Genomic DNA, 20,912 nt, shown 5'->3' with positions numbered 1-20,912 from the left:
GCTTTGTTGTACAAGACAGTACAGTATTAGTGGTCTAGTTCAAGTTCACTTAAAGGCACTTAAACAGGGTGATAACATTTTCAAACTTTGATAGAATAAGTAAGAAACCGAAGGGGCCACGACTTAAAAAACAAGATAGTAGAACTAACAAAGGATAAGAAGTCATCAGGGTTATACATGGAATAGCAGACTAATTATCCTTCTTCGCGTTTGAATTTTTGATAACGTGAAAAAAAAACGTGTTCTGGTTGTGGAAAGAGAAAAATTTAAACACGGTTAATTTTGAATAGAAAGTCAAGGAAGACGCAAGTTTAAACACGTACCCAGACGCTTACGACAATCGAAAATATGATTTTAATGACTAAAAAGTTTCACTTTATATCAGTGAAAATGCCGAGCCCTTGTTTTTTCAAGTTTTTTTTTGTTACAACATTATTATTATATATAAGCTTCCTATTTTTTAAAAAAAATTTTAAACCGCAAAGTTTTCTCAAGCAATAGCCTCAGCGATATCACTGTTGATTAGGACGTGACTGAAATCCAGTGCTTTGTAAACAATTCCCGCGAAAAACAAGTGCGACATAACACATGAATGAGCCCTGAATGGTCCACGGTGAAAACAAGTTGTTTTTCTCTGATTAACAAGTCTGACCGGCGTTGATCTCTTGTATGTCAGTGTGCAGGTACCTGCTATAGTAGGCTTTGATCAAAACTTCTTCCAAATCCAAAAATTTCCCATTAACTCATCTATTCAAAATGACATGTTTCTTGTTGAAGTTTAAAACAATCGTGGATTAATTCTCTAGTGATGTTGTGCTGTGTGTCTGATCTGTTCCTCATTCTAGGCCTTCGCGCGTTTTGCTTCTCATTGTCGTAGGTACATGTGCCTTAAGACAAAGACGCGAGTGTAAAGAGTTACTCTCTCGCCGTCTGCACCTGCTAGCAGCCTTTGTTGTCACTCTCTACGTCACTTCCGGTATTTGTTTGTTCCCCAATTGTATCGTCTTTGATTCTTTAGTAACACGACTTTCACGAGACTTGAAACAATGGAGATCGCGGGAGGACATTTTAAAAACTACGTTAACCACGAATGAGGTAAGTTATCTGATTCCTTATCCTTCGGAACGCGTCTCTTCGTTTTATTGTCTTATGTAGTTATTTTTTCGTTACTGGTGTTGTTTCGCCTGAAACATTCGAACTCCGATGTGTTTTTTTTTCGTACTTTGTTTATTTCCGGTTTACTACCAAGCGCGTGTTTTTCGCGCGCTCCTCTTTTTTTCTTTAAAAAAATGTTAATCCGTTGAATATAAATGATTGCTTTAAAAAGAGTAAATTTCTTATTTCTTGAAAGTGTTTCTACATTTCTTTTACGCAAACCTCATGTCGCCCTTTTTACGATCAAAGTTTTTTGGTAAGAATTGTTAAGTGAGTGACACCATTGAGTTCATTTATGGCGCGCTTTTTCCCCATCAATGGACGGTCAATGGACTATAGTAGTACAAATACGGGGGGTATTAGCGTAAGATAAAACTCTCCTTTCTAAGAGATGACTTGTTGTAAAAACGCTCCCATGTTCTTTATTTGAAGATCACTAGAACTATGAATATGTAAACCACGCGGCTAGACCAAATGCTGTTATAACTTGGGGGTACAATGTAATTTCTAACGCATAATCATAGTAATTGCTTTTAAATTATTTTCAATTGATATCTGTTTAAGGTGTTTGTTTGATTTATCTCTTGTGTTTGATGATTTAGAGGTTTGGGGGGAATATTTTTGAGGTTACATAAATAAAAATAGTGCAATACTTTCCTTAAACAAATTGAGAATTGTGAATGGGGAAAGAGATTACTTCCTTACTTTCCGTTAACTCGATCTGTTAGTCACCATATATATTTTACTTCTTTTTCTTATATACGAGCTCTTTATATATATATAAGGTTTCACTGTGGGTGAAATGGTACATGGATGGTAAGGCTGAATTGTCACCTGAATTTTTCCTCGCGCAGTATTTTTTGAGCATCAGTCTTTCGTCACATAAACAAAAAGACCGTCTCAGCATCAGTTTTTAATTTTGCGGTGTTTTTTTTATTCTGTGCAATGCAAATTAATGGTGAAAATAATAGAAAACGCTTGGTATTTCTAGGTTACTAATATAAAGTTAGTGAACATCGGAATTTTTGCTTGATTTTCCAGTTTTTCTCACTAGGCAAACCTAGCCAGGAATGATCTAATCCTTGATAGCAAATCATTTGATGAATCTATTCGCTTTTATTATTTGCTAGTAATCTTTGACAATGTGTTCGCAAGCGGGATTACCACATTTCCAAATTCGTTTGCCTCGATTCCTTATCATCGTGTTGCTGTTCATGTTGTTGCTAACTGTTGTTGTGGCAATATTAGCCACTACCATGAGCGCTTTGATTTGAAATTTGGGTTTAGAGACGTGCAACTTTACTAGGCCTCTGGTTCTATTATATTTTCGAAATTACATATTTGACAAGCTAGGAACGTGACAAGAAATTTACCCATGCGTCAAAACTTTCCACTTCTGAAAAACAAAACATTATAATAACAAAACATAGTTATAAATACAAAAGCTGTGTGATGGCCATTGCGCAAATAAGTGTATATGATTGCGCATGATCGGTCATGCTTCGTGTAACGTCTTTATATGGCATAGTCCTAATCTCTAGTCACTCGTATGGAATGCTATGACGAAGATTTGTCATTCATGCGAAAGCGATATCTCCTTAAATGCCTTGTTGTTGTCAAAAACAAAGATTTTAAAGTGTTAACAATATATTACATCTCATGATCAACAAACCTGGGATAATGAAGTGGATTTCTTGTAGTGGCTTTCTATTTCTTAAAAAGGAATTTCCAGTTCTCTTTGTCCTAAAACGTCTTTATGGTACTTTTCATATGCCGGGTATGGCCCACGTCTACCAAATTTGGGATGCAACTAGCTGTCTGTGCAAAATATATTGAAACTGAAACCAATTCATACCTTAAGCATTTTCTGAATCTAATATATCATATACCAAAATATAGATACCAAACTTTGCATTTTAACATAGTGGTATGATAAGCGATAACGAATCTAAAGGCGTGGTCTTAAATCTTCTTAAAGATTTATGATTGTTCTACCACGATCGGATAGGCATAAGCTTATGAAGATAGCAATGTAAAAGAAACGATATACTCCGAGCAATATCTGCATATGTAACATGCTGTTCAGGACCATTAAGGAGAGATTATTGAACCGTCTCAGTGTGTTTTTGTTATCAGCGGAAGCAGTAAAAGCAAATATAAGCGGCTTTGGAGCTGATGTGCTTTGCAGGGCTCCAAGCTCTCAGCGCACATCAGTCCTATTTTCTTCTATGAATCATTGTGCCTTCGTATTTCGAAGTAGACACTTAATATCGCTGAATCTGACGTTCCTGACAATAACACCTATCAGATTCCCAAATAGACTTTAGATGTCAAACCACAGGCTTACCATCCTAAGGTTGTGTGAAATTGTGTATGTAATGGAATCACGTATGATCGCCGATCAGCTGAGAGTTTACATCAGTAACATCTAGTAGTTTGCTCTTGAAACGCAAATGAAATGTGTAAATGAGAAATGTGTTGGTTGTTTGAGATGATTTCTCCAACACTCAACATATTTCCCATTTACTTTGACTTTATTGTAGGGCATTTGCCCTACAATTTTAAGCAATTTTACGGTGCATTATCCCATCTAGTTGCTGATCTATTGGCACTTCTCCTATTTGCATGTTTCTCCTAGATTCATCCATTAGAGACACCGAAAATTCGTGTACTGGTCAATTTTGCTCGTGCGGTATCTTACGCTAATGTCGAAAGTACAAGAGGTGATTTTACTAGCCTAATTACCTTACTAAAATAACAGCCGAAAATCTTCCCAAAATAAAAAACAGGGCAAACAGAAATGCCATTAATATACTAAGAATACACTGTCCGGGGGTTTGGCTAAAAACATTATGTATTTCACTTACGAAGGCGACCACTTTCCATTGCCATTACTTTACTTATAGGGAATTCGGGAGAGCTATCGTCCGGTCGCCACACTTTCATCATTAATCCCAACTTCTAAGGATCTGAATTCGATCAAATTCTGCACCATAATCAAAAGGATAACACTCATTCTTTCGGCAGACAGGCTCTTCACGAGAAACGTCTGCATTTTGTGAAGCCATGCTTTGCTTTTCAAGATTTCGGTTCGAGAGATGTGTACAAGAGATCACACGCTAAAGCAAGTTAAGGCCTACTTTCTCAGGGGTAGAATTGGGATTTTATTGTCAACTGATTCCAAAGTGATTCACACGTTATAGCAACCAATCAAAACAGAGCTTGAGTGATTCCGCGTGGACCGTAGCCAATCGGTGAAGAGCTTGAGTAGTTCCAGAACACGCGCATAATTTTTATACACAATTTCTAAATGGGCCCCACCCCCCCAAACTAGATTTATCACTCACCATCAGGAGCAATATTTCCCGTGGGGGGACCGGAAATGCTGTCCAAGCGCTAAAGGAAATAACAGCGAAACAACCCAGGAAGCAGGTCTAATAGTGTTTAAATAACAGACAACAGTAGATGTTTATTTTTATTGAACGTTATAAAATTCAAATCTACAAAAAAAAAAACATTTTCTGGGATTTTGAGTGATTCACTGGAATCAGTTGAATCAGTCTGGATCCACCCCTGCACAACCTTATCATCCTAGGACATACCAACTGTTTAAAAAAACAACGGACCTTGACATTTTTAACTAGAAATTGCAGAGAGTTTTATGTCGTATAGTTATAGAATTTAGGGTTTTGTTTTGGGTAAAAAAGAGAAGTGGTTACTGTCAAAAATAGCTAGTGTGATACTTTTACGTAACGAAAAGCCAGCGAATTATCCATATGGACACAGCAAGTGTCGTCTTCAAGATAAATAAAGCAAAATGTTATGACTTTGTGGTGTGGATGCTTGATACGTTATCGAAGTAGACAGGGCGATTCGACTCTTAGATATGAACTCGAAACACAAGTCCACACATTTCTATGAGCTCGAAAACAAACATGAAACAAACAAAAGCCATGGATTTTGGCTAGGTGCAATGCCAAGCGCATGAACTCTTCCTTCAGATGCACACTCTATTTTCCGTATCACGGTGAAAACGCTCAACTGTAATCTGTCGACATTTTAAGAATTTGGAATGCTTAATTAAAGGTGACTAACATTGCAGCATTGGAATTTCACGTGTTTGTTCTACAGTGTTTCAAACCATCGCCTTAGTTTATCTTTGTATTGATATCGATTCCTTGATATCCATTCTTTTGATTCCCCTCTTAACCCCGCCCGCCAAAAACAGACGTTTCGGGCCCGTGTACGGTGGGAAGAGATCTCCTACCAAGATGCTTCACATAACTGTAACTCACAAATTTTCTATCCAGCTATTTTATTTCTCAAAATATTTCCTTAAAAAAATAAAGGAGTAAAGTGGAGAGAGAGAAATTATTTAACTGGAAAACTTGTTCTTCTACCATTTCTCATAGAAGATAATCAAGTGCGTTTGGGAAGCGTGTGAGAGAGAGGTGACGGCGAACACTTTTCGTTTTGACTACGAGAAGAGCTGTGTTGGAGTTTTTTTCCATATCCCACTCCATATGTCCCGCTGAGATAGATTTGAATACGTTTTAAAGACAGAGACAATAAAAAAAAAATTTGCGTCATTGTGAAATCCCGCTTCCCAAACTGGTTTCTTCTTTCACCTTGAGGGCTTAGCGGTTTTGTTAGTTAAAGTAATACCCCACCCATTCCGAGGGAAAACCATGCTCTGACGCCATTAGAATAACTATTGACAAAAGCATTGCGCTCTCTCGAAATAATGCTGATTAGGGCTTATATGAACTGAGATTTTATTCGACTCGTGTGAAAAGTAACGTGTTATTTGTGGAGTGCGAACCATGTTTTACTGAGGCGAATTGCTCTTGTAGCCGGAAACGAGTAACAAACGCGATATTTATAGATCGATGTTAGCGTTAGCTCAGGAAAAATACTTTGCTCTGTTTAAAGGATGTATACTTTAGCTTTCGAAATAACCTGTCTGTCTGGGTTGAGATATGCACTGAGCATAAAATTATATAATCATAACTACAGGGAATAACAAACATTAGCCCTCATTGAAAAGATTTTGATTCCCATGGCCTGAAATAAAACCGGAAGTATAAAAATTTCCATTACAGGCTAATATTTGCAGATCCTTTCCCGGAAGAGAGCGTTGTTCTCGCCTCGTTCCCACCTCTGCCGTCCTTGTCTCGCCTCTCCGCCATTAACCGAATTACAACTCCTCCCAATACTTGCACCCACGCCTTCACAATACTTCCTCCCCAGACTGCAACTAAACGGTTTTACCCTCATTCACACATTAGCTGTTCAAACACCTGAGTTAAGCGAGAATAAAGTGCGTTCGTTGGATAGTTAGACTTCCGAGCTATGTGGGCCTGGTCGGAACCAGCTATATCTTGTGACACATGTTTTTCGTTTCACGATCAACAAGGTTAACTTCCCCCGTATAAAGAAGATCAGACTTTGGTAGATTTAAAACACTTGACCCCTCAATAACACAGAGATCACTTCACGGAGTCTGTTATACACTTGCCACAGAATTCGCGATGAGGACAGAAAGGTATGTTTTTATATGCTATGTGATACATCATTTAAACCTTACCTCTTAAAAAAAAATTGTCATTTCAACCAATATCAAATAAACATTTCGACTATTATTTTTGCGAGAATACAAAAGCTACTGCTCAATGGAAACATTAAACACGTATTTTTAGTAACATTAAACACGTATTTTTAGTAACATTAAACACGTATTTTTAAATTAACAGTAGCCCTCATGATGGGCGCAACTGCGAGCCTGTAGTCCGTCTGAGCATTTATCCATAATCACCATCTGCTTGTCACCATTTTCGCCCTAAGGGTACCTTTAGTAAAGAATTGCTCATTGTTGAATCACGAGCAAAGCAAATTTCGGGTAATTCCTAATAATCTAGACACAAGTATACCCAGAGTTCCCTGTCTCAACGGCTCGAAAGACTTTTTAGACAGGGGACCCAAGATACAAAAAGGCGCAGTTTTTGGTTCCATATCTTGTAGATGATTTACCTAAATTCGTATAGCATTTTTGGACTCATAAAAAAAACGGTCCTCAAAGTTTAGTGCTGAAATGTTATCACATAGTATACCATGGCTAGCGGTGGTAAGGTTTTAGCTCTCGAATAGTCCTGCATTTTTTAATGGGTGCTCGCTAAGCTCTGCTAATCAAATGGAGAGCAAAATGGTAGTGGAAGTACACTCTTTTTTTATAAGAACCTTTTTTATATGAACATGTAGGCCGAGATTTCACCAAACTCTAAAAACATGCTAACATGCCGAGGCTCAAATAGCAGCAAAATATTGCTATTTTAGTCTATTTCAAAATATTGCTATTTTAGAGGCTCCATTTTAAGTGTGTACTTTTGATCTTTTTTGGACGTCATCTTGTTATCTCCACACAGATTGTTTTGGTATTTTTCTTGCAAGAAACCGGAACTTGCCGAGCACTTTATTTTTCGCAGCTGCATTATCATTTTGTATTGATTCTTGGAGAAAGGAACCCTTTATTTCTTATCATAACTGGACTCATATTTATGTTGTTTTGACGTATTTTATGTAGAGTTGTCTCTATTGTGACCGCTCCTAAATTCACAAACGCTAATTGGAGCAAAAACATTCCATTCGATATACGGAAATTTCGTGTTTAGTTCAAGTGTTATTGCGAACAAGGACACCGATCTCGAAATCCTTCCAGAAAAGGAGAAAACATTATGTAATTGTAATGTAATTATTCTTATTGAATGAGTGTTGTATATCGGCCTTGAGAGGGCTTCGTCGTCATGGTCTGATTGTGTAGAGGAGGTCCACAATCGGAATTTCACAAATTCGTGAAAAATACGTCAATTGATTTACAGAACAAAAACCTCCAAGTCGCTTGTTTTCGTCCTCGTTCTTGGATATACATTGTCATAAACAGATCCGGAAATGTCGTCGTTTTCCGTTATGTCGTCATACAGATCATCGCCGTTTATCGTGCTTGGACACATGTTTAAATGCATTATACGATTTTGGAACTATTTCAATAGTCGAACCAAGATTAAAATATAGAAGTAATCAACATGATTTCTATTATCTAACTAATGATGAGTTCATGACGAGAAAGAGATTAACCTTTGATTTTGAATAAAAGGATGAGACAAAAATGATGATTACGTGATCATCAGCCGGGGGGTAGAGAGAGGGAAAATTCTAATTACTCGATTTATCCATATTTGTTATTATTATTTTTTTTTTCTCAACTATGCGTTTTTCTCAGATTCATGTTAGTTGCAGCTTTGTGCCTTGACATGCACCGTGCATGTATCATTTCTCAATACTATTTATTTATTAACAAAACACTTTCGCAATCCTATCGGGTGAAATAAAATTTTACTATCCACTAGTTTGCCACTGCTAGCAAAGACATGCATAAATTTCGAGAATAAGCACAAGTATGATTAGAATTTCTTGGTGTGTTTTTGTTTTTTTTCAATGTTTTCAGGCGTTTCTATCGATTTTATCAGGAGAGATTAACTATATTTCATCGGAGCTTTAGATCGATAGATGGTGACGTCATAAATTATGTTTCATCCCTCATGGGCCTTTGTGATCAATGCCAACTCGCGACAAAAGTATTCAAAACACGAAATCGTATATTCATCAATTCTTGGATTACCCCCTTGACCGGGTTGTGCCAAATATGGTAGAACGTCATCACTGCTATTGGTCGAATGACTTTCTTCAAAACAACACAACAGCGATCAAATGATGTCATGACAGCTCTAAATTTAGAAATGGCCAGCGGTCTGACCAAGGCAGCTATATAAGCTCTGCTCTCGGTGGTGGTGTTTATGTCGATTAAGTCAGATATTACGCACAGATGAATGAGCACAAAACATCCAGGAAACTTATAACTACTGATAAAGAAAATTCTCCTCTTTTCAGCAAAGAGAAAGGATCCCCTTACAGTTGTGGAGCTCGTAAAATGGCAATAATGGATTCCTTGGAGAGTATGCAGGCTATTTCTCCGCTCACGACCATCAATATGACCAGAGCGAGCCCTACGCGGTGCAAACTTGTGGACTGTCGGTCATTCATGGCATTTAATGTAGCCCATATTCGCGGAGCGGTAAACATTCATTGCCCACCTATACTGAAGAGGCGGTTATTACGGGGCAGTGCGACGCTGTCTGCATTAGTATCGTGCCCCGAGTCAAAAGTCATACTCGAGGAAGCGGACACTATTATATTTTACGATGATCGAACATGCGACTGGAAGGACCTTGAAAATGATTCGACCATGAAAATAGTAGCAAAGTTACTACGCTGGGAGAAGAGAAAAGCGACGTTATTTTACATAAAAGGTAAGCAACATGGATGTTCGGTTCTGTGCAAAGTCACTTAACTCTTCTAATCTCCCTTAACCTATTTTTTTTATTCCATGGTGCCACGTGTGGGCTGGTTCACAAAGCAATTATAATCTGTCATCGTAATAATAAGAAATTCAACTGCCTCGGAATATTTTCTCTGTGGTGTAGGCTCTCAATGTAATAGATGCTGTAAGCGAGACACAAGATGTGCAGGCACGCATGTTTGATTTAGATGAGTGAACACAGAACATGTCCTTAGATTCAACACCCCTAGTGCGAAACAATCAAAACGTTTTTTAATTTGTATGTACATAATCGTGACACCAACTATGGGTGAATTAGATTTTTTTGTTGAAGAAGCGACGGGTCATCTTTACAATTGAATTTTAAAAACTGTTTTTGTTTAATTGTCCTCTATTGACGTTTTAAAACGTGTCTTTTCGCGCCAATTTCCTAAAAAGAATATTCACTTTAGTTAAGTCAGATCCTGTTATGACATGGTCTCCCTATACACGTTACTATTACTGTACGTTAATTTTCGTGTTAAAATAACCTTTATCACAAATAAATAAAGAGAATAGTGATGTTTAAAAAAAGTATAAGTATTAATTGATGCAGACTTTAAGGAGAACAAAAAAGGACACGTGTATTGCATTTTTTTTCTTTTTTTTTTCTTTGTTCACTAAAAAAATAAGATTTTGCGTTTCAGTTCCATACGTTTCTAAGTATCTGCAATGATTGAAAAATGGTATTGAGCCATAGTAAACAACAAAACGCTTATTGGTGGATAAACCATTATTCGGATTTCCGTTTCACGGTTTCAGTCCTAGCCAAGCTCAAAAGCATATTGAAAACTATTGTTATTGTTCATTCTACCAATCTCTTGACTTATTTGAGTTATCTCTCGAGTTATTTTGGTTCGTGTTTTCAAAAAAGTATTTATTAGTTTTTTCGCCATGACTTTACTATTCCAAGCGAAATTTTATTATCAAAACTCTGACACCCCCAGTATGTAATTTTAGGATTGAATCCGAAAATTAAGGAATAGGGGTGTGTCTTGAAGAAATGGAAATTATGGTCTAATTCACCAAAAAAAAAAAAACTTTATATATAAAGGTCTTGTGTTCTGAGACGGAAAACCTGTTTTGGTCGATGAAGAAAAACTCCGTGGCCGTAAGATTATGTCACGTGACCCGGCTTCCTTTCGGCATTATCCATCACGCCAAGTTTCGTGTGTCGTTGTGCCAAGTATGCAAATGAACACGCACTTATAACGATGACCTCATACATTAAGTTCTAAAAATAAACGCTCATTCAAGTTTGGTTACTTTTGAGGCACGTTATAGTATATAGTTCGGTATTCTGTTTTGCCTTCGGTTACATCGCCACCTATATGCGATCTCGATGTGATCGCAATTTAGAATAGTCTTTGAGCGCGAAGGTCGGTCTTTAAGGGTGTTTTTAAAGGTTTTTGTATTTTTCGATTAGTGGAACGTGGTGGATAGTGAGAAAAACAACCTTCTTTTCTCTCATACTAATCAATTTATTTTTCTCCTGTCATTTCAGGTGGATTTGAGCGATTTTCTGCGTTATTCTCTACAATGTGTGAATTTATCAAGCCATGTAACTCATCCCTTACTAGCCCTTTAAAACTCAAACTGATGACTTCGGCAGACGGAAGAAAGCCTTTTAGCCCTCGCTGGGATACAGACAATAAAGACGATCAGTTGCCGCGCGCTCATCCGAATAGTGTCAACGAGCCAGTGGAACTTTTACCGCATTTGTACCTTGGCAGTGAATTACATGCTTCAAGACGAGATGTTCTCAAACGACTTGGGATCTCAGCGATCGTAAATGTCTCTAGAAACATTCCGAATACATTTGAGGACTCATTTACGTACAAAACAATTCCCGTGGACGATACATATAATGCGGACATTGGTGTTTGGTTCGAGGAGGCGGCCGGGTTCATAGGTGAGTTGAACATGAGGATTTATGTTGCCATTAATTTAAGAGAGAGTGCTCTCCAGAGCGCGAGGTTTTTGAATGAAAAAGCAACAGGGTTCCTGTAGCTATAAAAGGAGGAAGTCTAGTGAATGGGTTTGTTTTGATGGACTGCTGTGAGGAAGTGAGTTAAAGCCCTTAAGTGGCCAACTGCGTAATTGCATAAGTCGCAACATAAAAAAAGTCTGATTAATAAGGTTGTATAGATGTTGCTTCCCATGTTTCTACTGTTCCATAAGCAAAAAAATACACACAAAAAACTTTTTGGAGTCACGTTTTATTGTTTATATGGCCTAAGGTCAAGCCTGTCAAGTGTCATTCTAAAGATTCCTATTTCTTTATTTTTCGTCTCAGATTCGGTGAAAGCTTCTGGTGGTCGCGTTTTGGTCCACTGTCAGGCTGGTATCTCTCGCTCTGCTACCATCTGCCTTGCCTATCTTATCAGTCGACTGAACTTTCGCCTCGACGAGGCTTACGAATACGTGAAAAAACGTCGCTCCGTCATCTCACCGAACTTTAACTTCATGGGACAATTGCTGCACTATGAGACTCAGACAATGAGACTAGATAACGAACTGGAAGAGCGGTGTGACGATGACGACGCCAAGCCGTTCGAGTTTTTCAAATTCTCCCCGTATTCTTGTAACACCGATCAAGTTGTTCCAACTGCAGAGTCGCCTGAACTTTTTGCCACGCCTATTTAAACTTTCATATTTATTTCAAAGTAGAACTTCTTAATTCTCTGCATGTACCACAAACCATGAAGATTTCCTAGTTAAAACTAAAAACTCCATATGCGGACAGAATTCTTATTGAAGATATATCTGTATTGCAAGTTAACAATTTTCAAGACAAAAGTAACTAGATAGAGCCTATCGTGAATTATCCAAAAAGTGGTCGCAAGAATGATCGCGAGAATGACCGCGAAAAATGTATGGTCTTCCTTATCGGGAGAATAGGCGTTGTGTTTTTTGATGACGCATCGCTAAAAATTTGTATGGAGCTGTGACTATGACCCATGCCGTATAGGGTGTGGCATGTGTTGTAAGTAGTAAGCGCAACTTAGATGAATTTCTGTATATATATATATTTCATAATTGTGTACATAGAAAATATTTGAATTGACAATCGAGAGAGATTTTATAGTATATGAATAAATCAAATAAAGAGTTTTCTATAATATTCGAACATCATTTATAAAAATCGTACCCGGAAAACTGAAGCCGATTTAAAGGTACCCAAGAATCCTTAGCGCCAAGCTCAAGTCCCGTCTCGCGCGTAGCAGAGCGCCGAAAGTGTGATGCCGTGCCCTGGGTACGAGTGCTGCATCAGCCCTTCCCCTCCCCCCTTAGCCTGCGTAGCAAGTCCAGAGAGTTGGGGAAGAAGAAAGACGAGACGAGGCGCGCGCTAAGGAGAGGAATAGATGAGGGAGAGCTTGCAGCTTTTCGTATAAACGTTCACTCAATGAACGTATTATGCTAATGAGGTAAATTGCGTTCTGTTTGGCCGAGAAGCGTTGTGCGCGCTAGTCGAGGTGTCAATCTTTTAAGATCTAGCGTTAGTAAATTGATCGGGAAGCATTTCTGGCGTTCTTAACTGAATAGCATTATCAGTATTCCTTCTCCTTGAAATTTTGACTTTTAGCTCTGAAAAATGGGTAATTTCCCCATTAAAAGTGATATTTATTGCCTACGCAAGGAGCCTGAGTAAACCGTGAAACGTGATCTTACGCGCGAGCTGATTTTGAGTCAGCTACGCGCGCGCTAAATACTAGGGTAAAACGGGGTAGTTCCGTTTTCAAAGAGATCCGCTTCCACACGAAGCGTTTTTGTTTGATACGAACCGTCCCCACGAAAACGCAGAAACGATACGAAAACGAAAACAATTTCTAGAGCGCATCATGCGTAGTCGCGCACCAAGTGGACTAGACCTGACCTGACCACGCCATCGTTTTCGAAAGGTTCCGGTTTTCGTCCGTCCCCACGGCACCGAAAGGGTATCGTTTCGAATTGTTCCATTCTGGAGATCTTTTTTAAATCGTTCTGTTTTCGGTCATCGTTTTTGTGTTTCCTTGTGGACGAAAAGGTTGCGTTTTCAAACGAAAACGGATACGTGGGGACGGGGTGTAAGGGGCATACTGTATAAAAAAAAAACGCGGGTCGGCTGCAAGCCCTCCCTCATACATCCCTTTCCTTCTCTCTCCGCGCGCCTCGTCTTTCCTAGCGTGCGCAACTCCTCTCGTCTTTCTTCTTCCCAACACTTCGGGTTTGCAACACAGGCTACTCTCCCGTTAGATTCTGTCATGGTATACCTGTTGAAATTGCTAGTCAACGGAACACGAATAAAACTCATATCCTCTCCGATTTAGAGTAGCTTCTTATTATCAACTAAAGGTCACAAGAGAACTGTTCCCAGAAACTATCACAGGTAGCCCAAGCTCTTTATTTGTCCCTAATGATATTTACGGTAAACATAGGGCGAAAAACAAAATAAGTAGAAGTAAAAAAAATTGTTTAAATTGTGTAGCCTAGTATCGTGTTCATGTTTACTTTTTGCGTGTTCTTTGGCCGTATTAAAGCGCCTTTTTCGAGATTCCAGATTCACGATTTGAACTTTTACCAAAACGAAGTGAAAGGTTGGTCAGTATTTTTTGACATACCTCACGTTCCGTCCTCAAAAACACACTTTCTCCCGCTTAATCGCGTCAAATCACGGCGACATTCTCACAGATAGTTGGGATCCAGCCAGCCCAAACCTCAGCGCCACACGATTTTCCATTGCAGATAAAACCGGCAGAATATCAGTCTTTCTGTCGTCGTAATATGCTTGCCAACAATGAAGTGAAAGAGCTTGGGGTACCGGTGGCTCGGTTGGTTGCTTAGCGTCTCCTAAAGCCCCGATGACATTTCCCAGTATGCTAAGAGGGCGTGTTGAGCCAATCGTCTGCGCTTACGTGGTTCATTCAAGCATGGCGGGGAAAACTAAACCTTTGCATTGACAACACAGCGAGGTCAATTCCTACAAGAATACAAGTAAACTTCCACAGTTGACAGTGCTTATAAGCTAGAAAATCTTTACTATGCAGTTTGACGTGAGAAGGTAAGGTATTTTGCCTTTTTAACTGGGTTATTCTATTATTGTGTTGGCGGTTTGTTTATGTCGCTTCGATTGTTTTGCAGAAATTCAGGTGCTATAGAGTATTGTTAAAAAGATTCGTGAAGATATATATTTGATTTCAAGTGTTGTAGCTTTAAGATTATTTAAATGTTTTTATTGGTTTACATTAGCTATTCTGCAATACATCAGCTTTGACAAAATGTCGGTTAACTTAATCAAATTGCCACATATGCATTCACCATTCTTATTCATTGATTCACTGCAATGCAGTAGTTCAGTTAGATCCATTTTTCGTTAGTATCAGACAGTTTTTTTTATTTCAAGAATTTTAGTAAATTATTTCATATTTGATACAAAGATATAATTTAATGAAAGAAAATGTTTAAGTATTAAAAGCACTTGTGCTGTAATAAAGTTGATGCACTAAAAGAATGTTGTAGACAGATAGGGCAGATGGTGTTTTAGTTGTTTAGTTTAACATATCTTGTCATAATCTTACTAGGACCTCAGTTAAAGTTGTATTTTTGGGGTTAATTTTTGTATCAATACCCTTTGTAACAGAAATTATCAACACTGAAAATTATTACCTGTTAGGTTTGTTCCCAAAGGGATTTCAAGTGTTGAGATGATAAGGCCAAAAAAAAGCTTTAAGGGCCTATGGTACTATCTCGTTGCTACGAAACACCATTGCTACGAAAGGGAAAAGTGCTACATTCGCTTGATTAAATAGACTAAAATCGCCATATGTTCTCCAGCTGGATTCCTTTGCCAAGTGGTTAGCACCTTTGACTCATAAGCAAGCTCACAAGGTGCCATTTTCAAGTCTTCCACAGAAAGCAGAAAAAAAACTAAGTATCTGAGGAGGAAATGAAGTCAAACATGCAAAAAAAGATAACCATCTCTTGCATCGTTTTACATCCATTTTAATCAATGATAGGAAGGCACCAAATTATTTCTTACCTTGGAAATACAAAGTAGAATCTTAACAACAAACGTTTTTTTTGACACACCAGTAATCCCTCCGATAAAAAGAGCTTTTCAGGGCTAGTAATACCCACCTGTTGGAGCTAACAACTACTGTAAATTTACACTCAGCACCTGATTTTGTCTTTTGACAAGGGGAAAGTTGATGGAATTAGAAAGGGTATCAAAAAACATTCAAAGAAATTAATATTTCAGTGTGCATGTTACTCTCTCATCCCCTGGGAGCCAAATGAAGCATTACATTCTTTACACAGGTGAATGACTGGTAGAGTTTGTAGAGAAAGGGAACAATTTTTTACAAAGACCATATTTGTGGTTGCACTTTTTTAAAATTTATTATCCTATGTGTTTTCCAGCCACGAGGGGTCTGTAACTTGTGAAAGCTGGGGGAGTAGGAGATAGCCACTTGAACCCCAGCTGCCACTGCAATGTTGAACCAAAAAATTAAAATTATAACTAATGATAAAAAATTAATGAGAGGAGAAAAAACTTAAATGCTGAACATATTTTTTTTCACTGGTTCCTGCTAGTTGTGCTAGTTGATGCTATATATGATGCAGAAGAAGCAAATAGGCGTTTTGTTCTTCTACTTGCGAGAATAGCGAAGCACAAGAAAGAAAAGAGAGAGAGGAAGACAGCAAATTAGATATGAGCGAAGATGTTGATAACGAAGACTGAGCGCTTGTAGAATTAGAATGTTTTGTTAATAATATGGAACATAAGCACTTTATAAATATCATCAGTGGAAACCATGAAAAAAAAGTATATAGGGTGTATACAGGTTTGCATTCCATAGATAAAAATGTTGCCTGACTCCTGGATTGTGCATGCCAAATAACTGCCCACAAACCATGACTTGTTAAATTAAGAAGACACAATTATATAGGAAAGGCAACATCAAAAGAAATCAGTGACCCCCTTTTAAAAGTCCATACAAGGGGGGCGTATCCTCACTTCCCCCACCCCCCTTGGGAAAATAAACTTTCCTTGAGCTTGAACTTGAACTTTCCCTTTTTAGTGTAGTCATTTAATATATACAGTACTATATGTTTTAACTGGATGAATAAATTGTTCTGCAGGTTTGACATCTATCGAAAAGTGCCAAAAGATCTGACGGAGCCCACATTTGCTGGAGCAGTCAGTAAGATTGCATTTTTGAAATTTTGATTATTAAGTTTTCATTTGTATGAGTTCTGTGAGTCATTGATTCAAAAAAATTACTCTTGTCTCTTTATTCTCATTCAACAGTCTCAATATGTAGCTGTTTGTTTATCACTTTCCTGTTTTTATCAGAGTTTTATGGTTTTATTGGCACCGAGATGTGAGTAGACCATTATTAGTACTATTTATTTTCATAGTCAAAATCCTTTTAATTTGTGCTAATTTTGATCTAAAAAATACCTTAAATTAGCTCTATTTAGGGGTCAAAATTTTGTTGGTGGGATTAGAATCATTCATAGAATCTTGCTACCACAATTTTCTGGCCATCCTGGATCATCTATTGGATCATTTGAATTCCATCTGATTAATCTGTTTTACGTCTCAATTTTATCCTCAAGGAAAATTAATTTGTCACTGGGCTTAGGATCATTTGAAAACAATATACCTTGTTACTACCCTGATTTGAGGTGGTGCAAGGGAATTTTTTACAATTTAAGAGAAATATTTAACATTTTAAGAGTTATAACTTACAGTATCTCCAAATTTAATTCATTTTTTTGTTTACTTGTGAACAGTGCTAGTGAGTTGTTTGTTGACAACCCGACAGAAGACGACAAGATACCAGTCATCCTAAATATCACCTTGCCAAGGATGAAGTGCGAGTGTAAGTTATTTAGGTATAGGCCGTACAGTTTTATAGTTCTTGTTTACTATTTTCCCTTTTTTCTCAATGTATTCTCATCCATCCACCAGTCCCAGGGCTTGACATACAAGATGAGATGGGAAGGCATGAGGTTGGCTTTAAAGAGAACGTTGAGAGAAGAGAAATTAATAATGGAGGTACATTATAGTTTTTATAGCTTGTATTCAATATTGATGGCTAACAGCTAAAGATTCTTTATGATTGCATGCCCTTATGTTTTCATTTTTTCTGTTTCTTTTCTATTACAGAGGGCTGTTTTATCAGTACAAGATTTACTATTAACAAGGTACATTAAAAAATACAGAACTTGAATTTTAAGCGGCTAAGTCAATGCTAAAGGTTGCAAGATATCAATCATTAGTTAATGAATACCTACTAAATGATTCTTTGCAGGTTCCTGGTAATTTCCATGTTTCAACCCATGGAGCAGGCAAGCAGGTATGCAGAGCACATACATCATGTCACAATGTACCACTCAGAAAATATGTTATGCATGGGGGGATCTAGGGGTTGGCTGAGTGAGCTGAGTGATTTTGCATAAGCAACTATTATAAGGAAATCCACAAAAGAACAATGAGTGCCGCAACCTCCCTTGTTTTTTTTTAATTCTTGCTTCATCCCGACCCGGTTATGTGCTTTTTTTGGAACCTAATTCCATTCTCTTTCAGCCTGATAGTCCAGATATGAATCATATTATCAACGCTGTAAACTTTGGTTCTCGTATCATGGTGAGTTTGCTCAAATAAAAAAAAGATGTTTGTCTTTTAGTGTATGGAGCAAATTTTTTGAGAAAGCTTGTTAACCAGCAGACTTTACTCAATTTGGTGACTGTGAATCTAGGTCATATGTTAGGAAGCGTTGAATCTAGGTCATATGTTAGGAAGCGTTGAATCTAGGTCATATGTTAGGAAGCGTTGAATCTAGGTCATATGTTAGGAAGCGTTTCAGAGCAGTGCTCGCTGCCAACTGAGCCACCTAGACTTCCCACTTAAAAACAAAAATTCACCCTTGTAGAATTTTTTAATTAGCATTGCTCTAAACAAGTTCTTAACTAGTTGGAAAACCATGCTCATTTTGGACTCACAATCTAAGTATGCAGTACTAATGCATGTGGTTGCTGCAGGATTGTCAGCCAGACCTTTTACTGCCGGAGTTACCAACTCTGTTTTGAATGATACACAAAAATGTTGCCATCAAATCTACCAAATTTTATCTTTTTTTTTAGATCCAAGGCAGCATATCTAGTAATCTGGCAAGAGATCACAACTTTTTCAGTGTTTTGCATTATTTTAAATTTATTTACAATTATCCTATTTTGTGATGTACTTTTTAGGACAAACTCCCAGGTGCTTTTACAGCATTAAAAGATCGCAAGAGACATGATACTAATGGTAAGATGATTTTTTCTCTAAATGATGAAGTATAAGCTAGGGCCATTCAAAATTTGATCTTAATTTTTTACTCACTTTTTTTCTGTATTCTTTTCAGGTTTAGCTTCACATGATTACATTCTTAAGATTGTTCCAACTATTTATCAAAAACTAGATGGAACCACTACCTTCTCATACCAATACACATGGGCCTATAAAGTGAGAAAACAACCATTATTGCTTCAAGCAGTATTTGTATGGTTACTGGGTATAAATACATAAGACTTCGAATTGAATTACTTGCTTTATCTGATAATAATTTAGAAAAGCATTTATCCCTTTTTCGTATGTGAGTGAATGAGGGACTATGTAACATCAAATATGATGTGTGATAAAACTGGCATGTCATCTTAGAGACTGTACAATGTTAGGGACATGACAATGTTAGGGAATGTTGATCTAAGGGTTGCTGCATTCTTAGAGACTATGCGATGCAAAATGAAATATTTCTAGTGATTGTAATCTTGTATGTATATAAGTTAACATCAGTTAAACTCTTTTCACAGGAGTATGTCTCATATTCACATGGAGGACAGATGCTACCTGGTAAGTGTGTTACTACTGGTGTAAATAGGACTGTCATATTAACAGAAAGAAGTTGCCATGTGGGTACCAGAAATGATAAAATGTGTGTTCTGTAGAAGTGGAGACGAGAGGGTAAAGAGTTATTTTAAGGCGTAGATACTGTAGATACTACCCATATTAGAAAGAAAAGAAAGGTGTTGCTAAGTGGGTACCAGAGATGATAATGTGAGTACTGTAGAAGTGGAGACAAGAGGGTAAAGAGGTATTTTAAGGCGTAGATACTACCCATATTAGAAAGAAAAGAAAGTGGGTATCAAAAGTAATGATATGTGTTTTGTTGTTGTAGCAATCTGGTTTAGATATGATCTTAGTCCTATTACTGTCAAGTACATAGAGAGGAGACAACCACTGTACCACTTTATTACAACTGTAAGTACAAGGAGAAAAGACTTGGCAGTCAGTCATAAACACTAAAAGATATTCTGCCCCAAAACAATTGTCCAACTTCCCCACCCGACATACCCTATAGCCAAATTCACTGTTATGCAGTGGCAAATCCTTGATTTTTATGGGAATGGTACATGGTCAATCAAGCTAAACAACCAAGACCACACTATGTGCTTTTCCCAAATAAGAAAGAATTTTGAATTCTGGGTAGTCACAATAGAATGAAATCAGCGATATGAGAAAAATGGGAGGGAGGATACTTCATTAGGCAGTAGGATGAGATAAAATAAGTCTCCAAAGGAATGAAACATTTTTCAGGAAACCAGAAAAAGGATATTAAAGCTTTCAAATTGTCAGAGTACCAAAATGTAAAAAAATTTTAAGCAGGGATTAGGATGTAATGAATATGGACAGAAAGACAGCGAAAGTACATTTTGATACAGTATGCTAACAGACTACTTTCACTGTTGTCTATAGGTTTGTGCTATAGTCGGAGGTACATTCACCGTGGCTGGTATCATTGACTCTGCAGTGTTCACAGCCAGTGAAATGTGGAGAAAGCACCAACTTGGCAAATTGAGCTAGTTGATGTTTAGATGCATGTAGTAAAGAGCCCCGTTTTAAAACAGGGGCTCCTTATGTTATGAGTTAGCTTTACTAAAATATAGAAAGCGTTCTTAAATTGTTTTTGAATCATTGGAAAGTATCCTTGAAAACAAGATGTGTTTTAAGAGCAGGGTTATTCACTTTTACGGTCTGTAGAATTCAACCAAGTATATTATTAACTATTTATTATGTTTTAAGAAGTTATAATGTTAATGTTATAATGTCGGGAATTTCGGTCAAGGTATGAATAAGTTATGACCCTAAAAGACCACTCCAAAAGTCAATTTTTAATTTCAATGTTAAAGTGAAAAATAAACATTGTGTAGCTAAGAAGTGGTTTACAAAAAAACAAAGAATGTTTGAGCACTTGTATCATGTATATTTACTGATGTGTTGTTGGAGTACCTGTGG

The 20,912-nt window shown here is 37.5% G+C and overlaps 2 protein-coding genes across 4 annotated transcripts; both read left to right on the top strand.

Annotated features, from left to right (window-relative positions):
- The first annotated feature begins 947 nt into the window (after positions 1-947).
- LOC5521409 (dual specificity protein phosphatase 1) lies at positions 948-12,708 on the top strand. 3 transcript variants are annotated; one of them, XM_048729409.1, is made up of 4 exons: positions 948-1,095; positions 9,100-9,518; positions 11,091-11,498; positions 11,883-12,708. In XM_048729409.1, the coding sequence occupies exons 1-4, from the start codon at positions 1,091-1,093 to the stop codon at positions 12,230-12,232; spliced, it is 1,182 nt and encodes a 393-aa protein (XP_048585366.1). In that variant the 5' UTR covers positions 948-1,090; the 3' UTR covers positions 12,233-12,708. The 3 variants fall into 3 exon arrangements, with proteins under 3 accessions (XP_048585366.1, XP_048585365.1, XP_048585364.1); XM_048729408.1 differs by lacking the exon at positions 948-1,095 and adding an exon at positions 6,538-6,700; XM_048729407.1 differs by lacking the exon at positions 948-1,095 and having other exon boundaries at positions 8,985-9,518.
- A 1,740-nt stretch (positions 12,709-14,448) lies between these two features.
- LOC5521518 (endoplasmic reticulum-Golgi intermediate compartment protein 1) lies at positions 14,449-20,878 on the top strand. The gene is made up of 13 exons (XM_001641262.3): positions 14,449-14,627; positions 16,709-16,770; positions 16,878-16,950; positions 17,366-17,454; positions 17,544-17,630; positions 17,742-17,779; positions 17,887-17,931; positions 18,162-18,221; positions 18,827-18,884; positions 18,982-19,082; positions 19,430-19,469; positions 19,795-19,877; positions 20,373-20,878. Exons 1-13 carry the CDS (start codon positions 14,608-14,610, stop codon positions 20,478-20,480), a joined length of 864 nt encoding a protein of 287 aa, XP_001641312.1. The 5' UTR covers positions 14,449-14,607; the 3' UTR covers positions 20,481-20,878.
- The last annotated feature ends 34 nt before the right edge of the window (positions 20,879-20,912 follow it).

Source organism: Nematostella vectensis, chromosome 6 (genome assembly GCF_932526225.1).
Source record: "Nematostella vectensis chromosome 6, jaNemVect1.1, whole genome shotgun sequence".
Taxonomy (NCBI): Eukaryota; Metazoa; Cnidaria; class Anthozoa; order Actiniaria; family Edwardsiidae; genus Nematostella; species Nematostella vectensis.
This window is presented reverse-complemented; position numbering and strand designations above follow the sequence as displayed.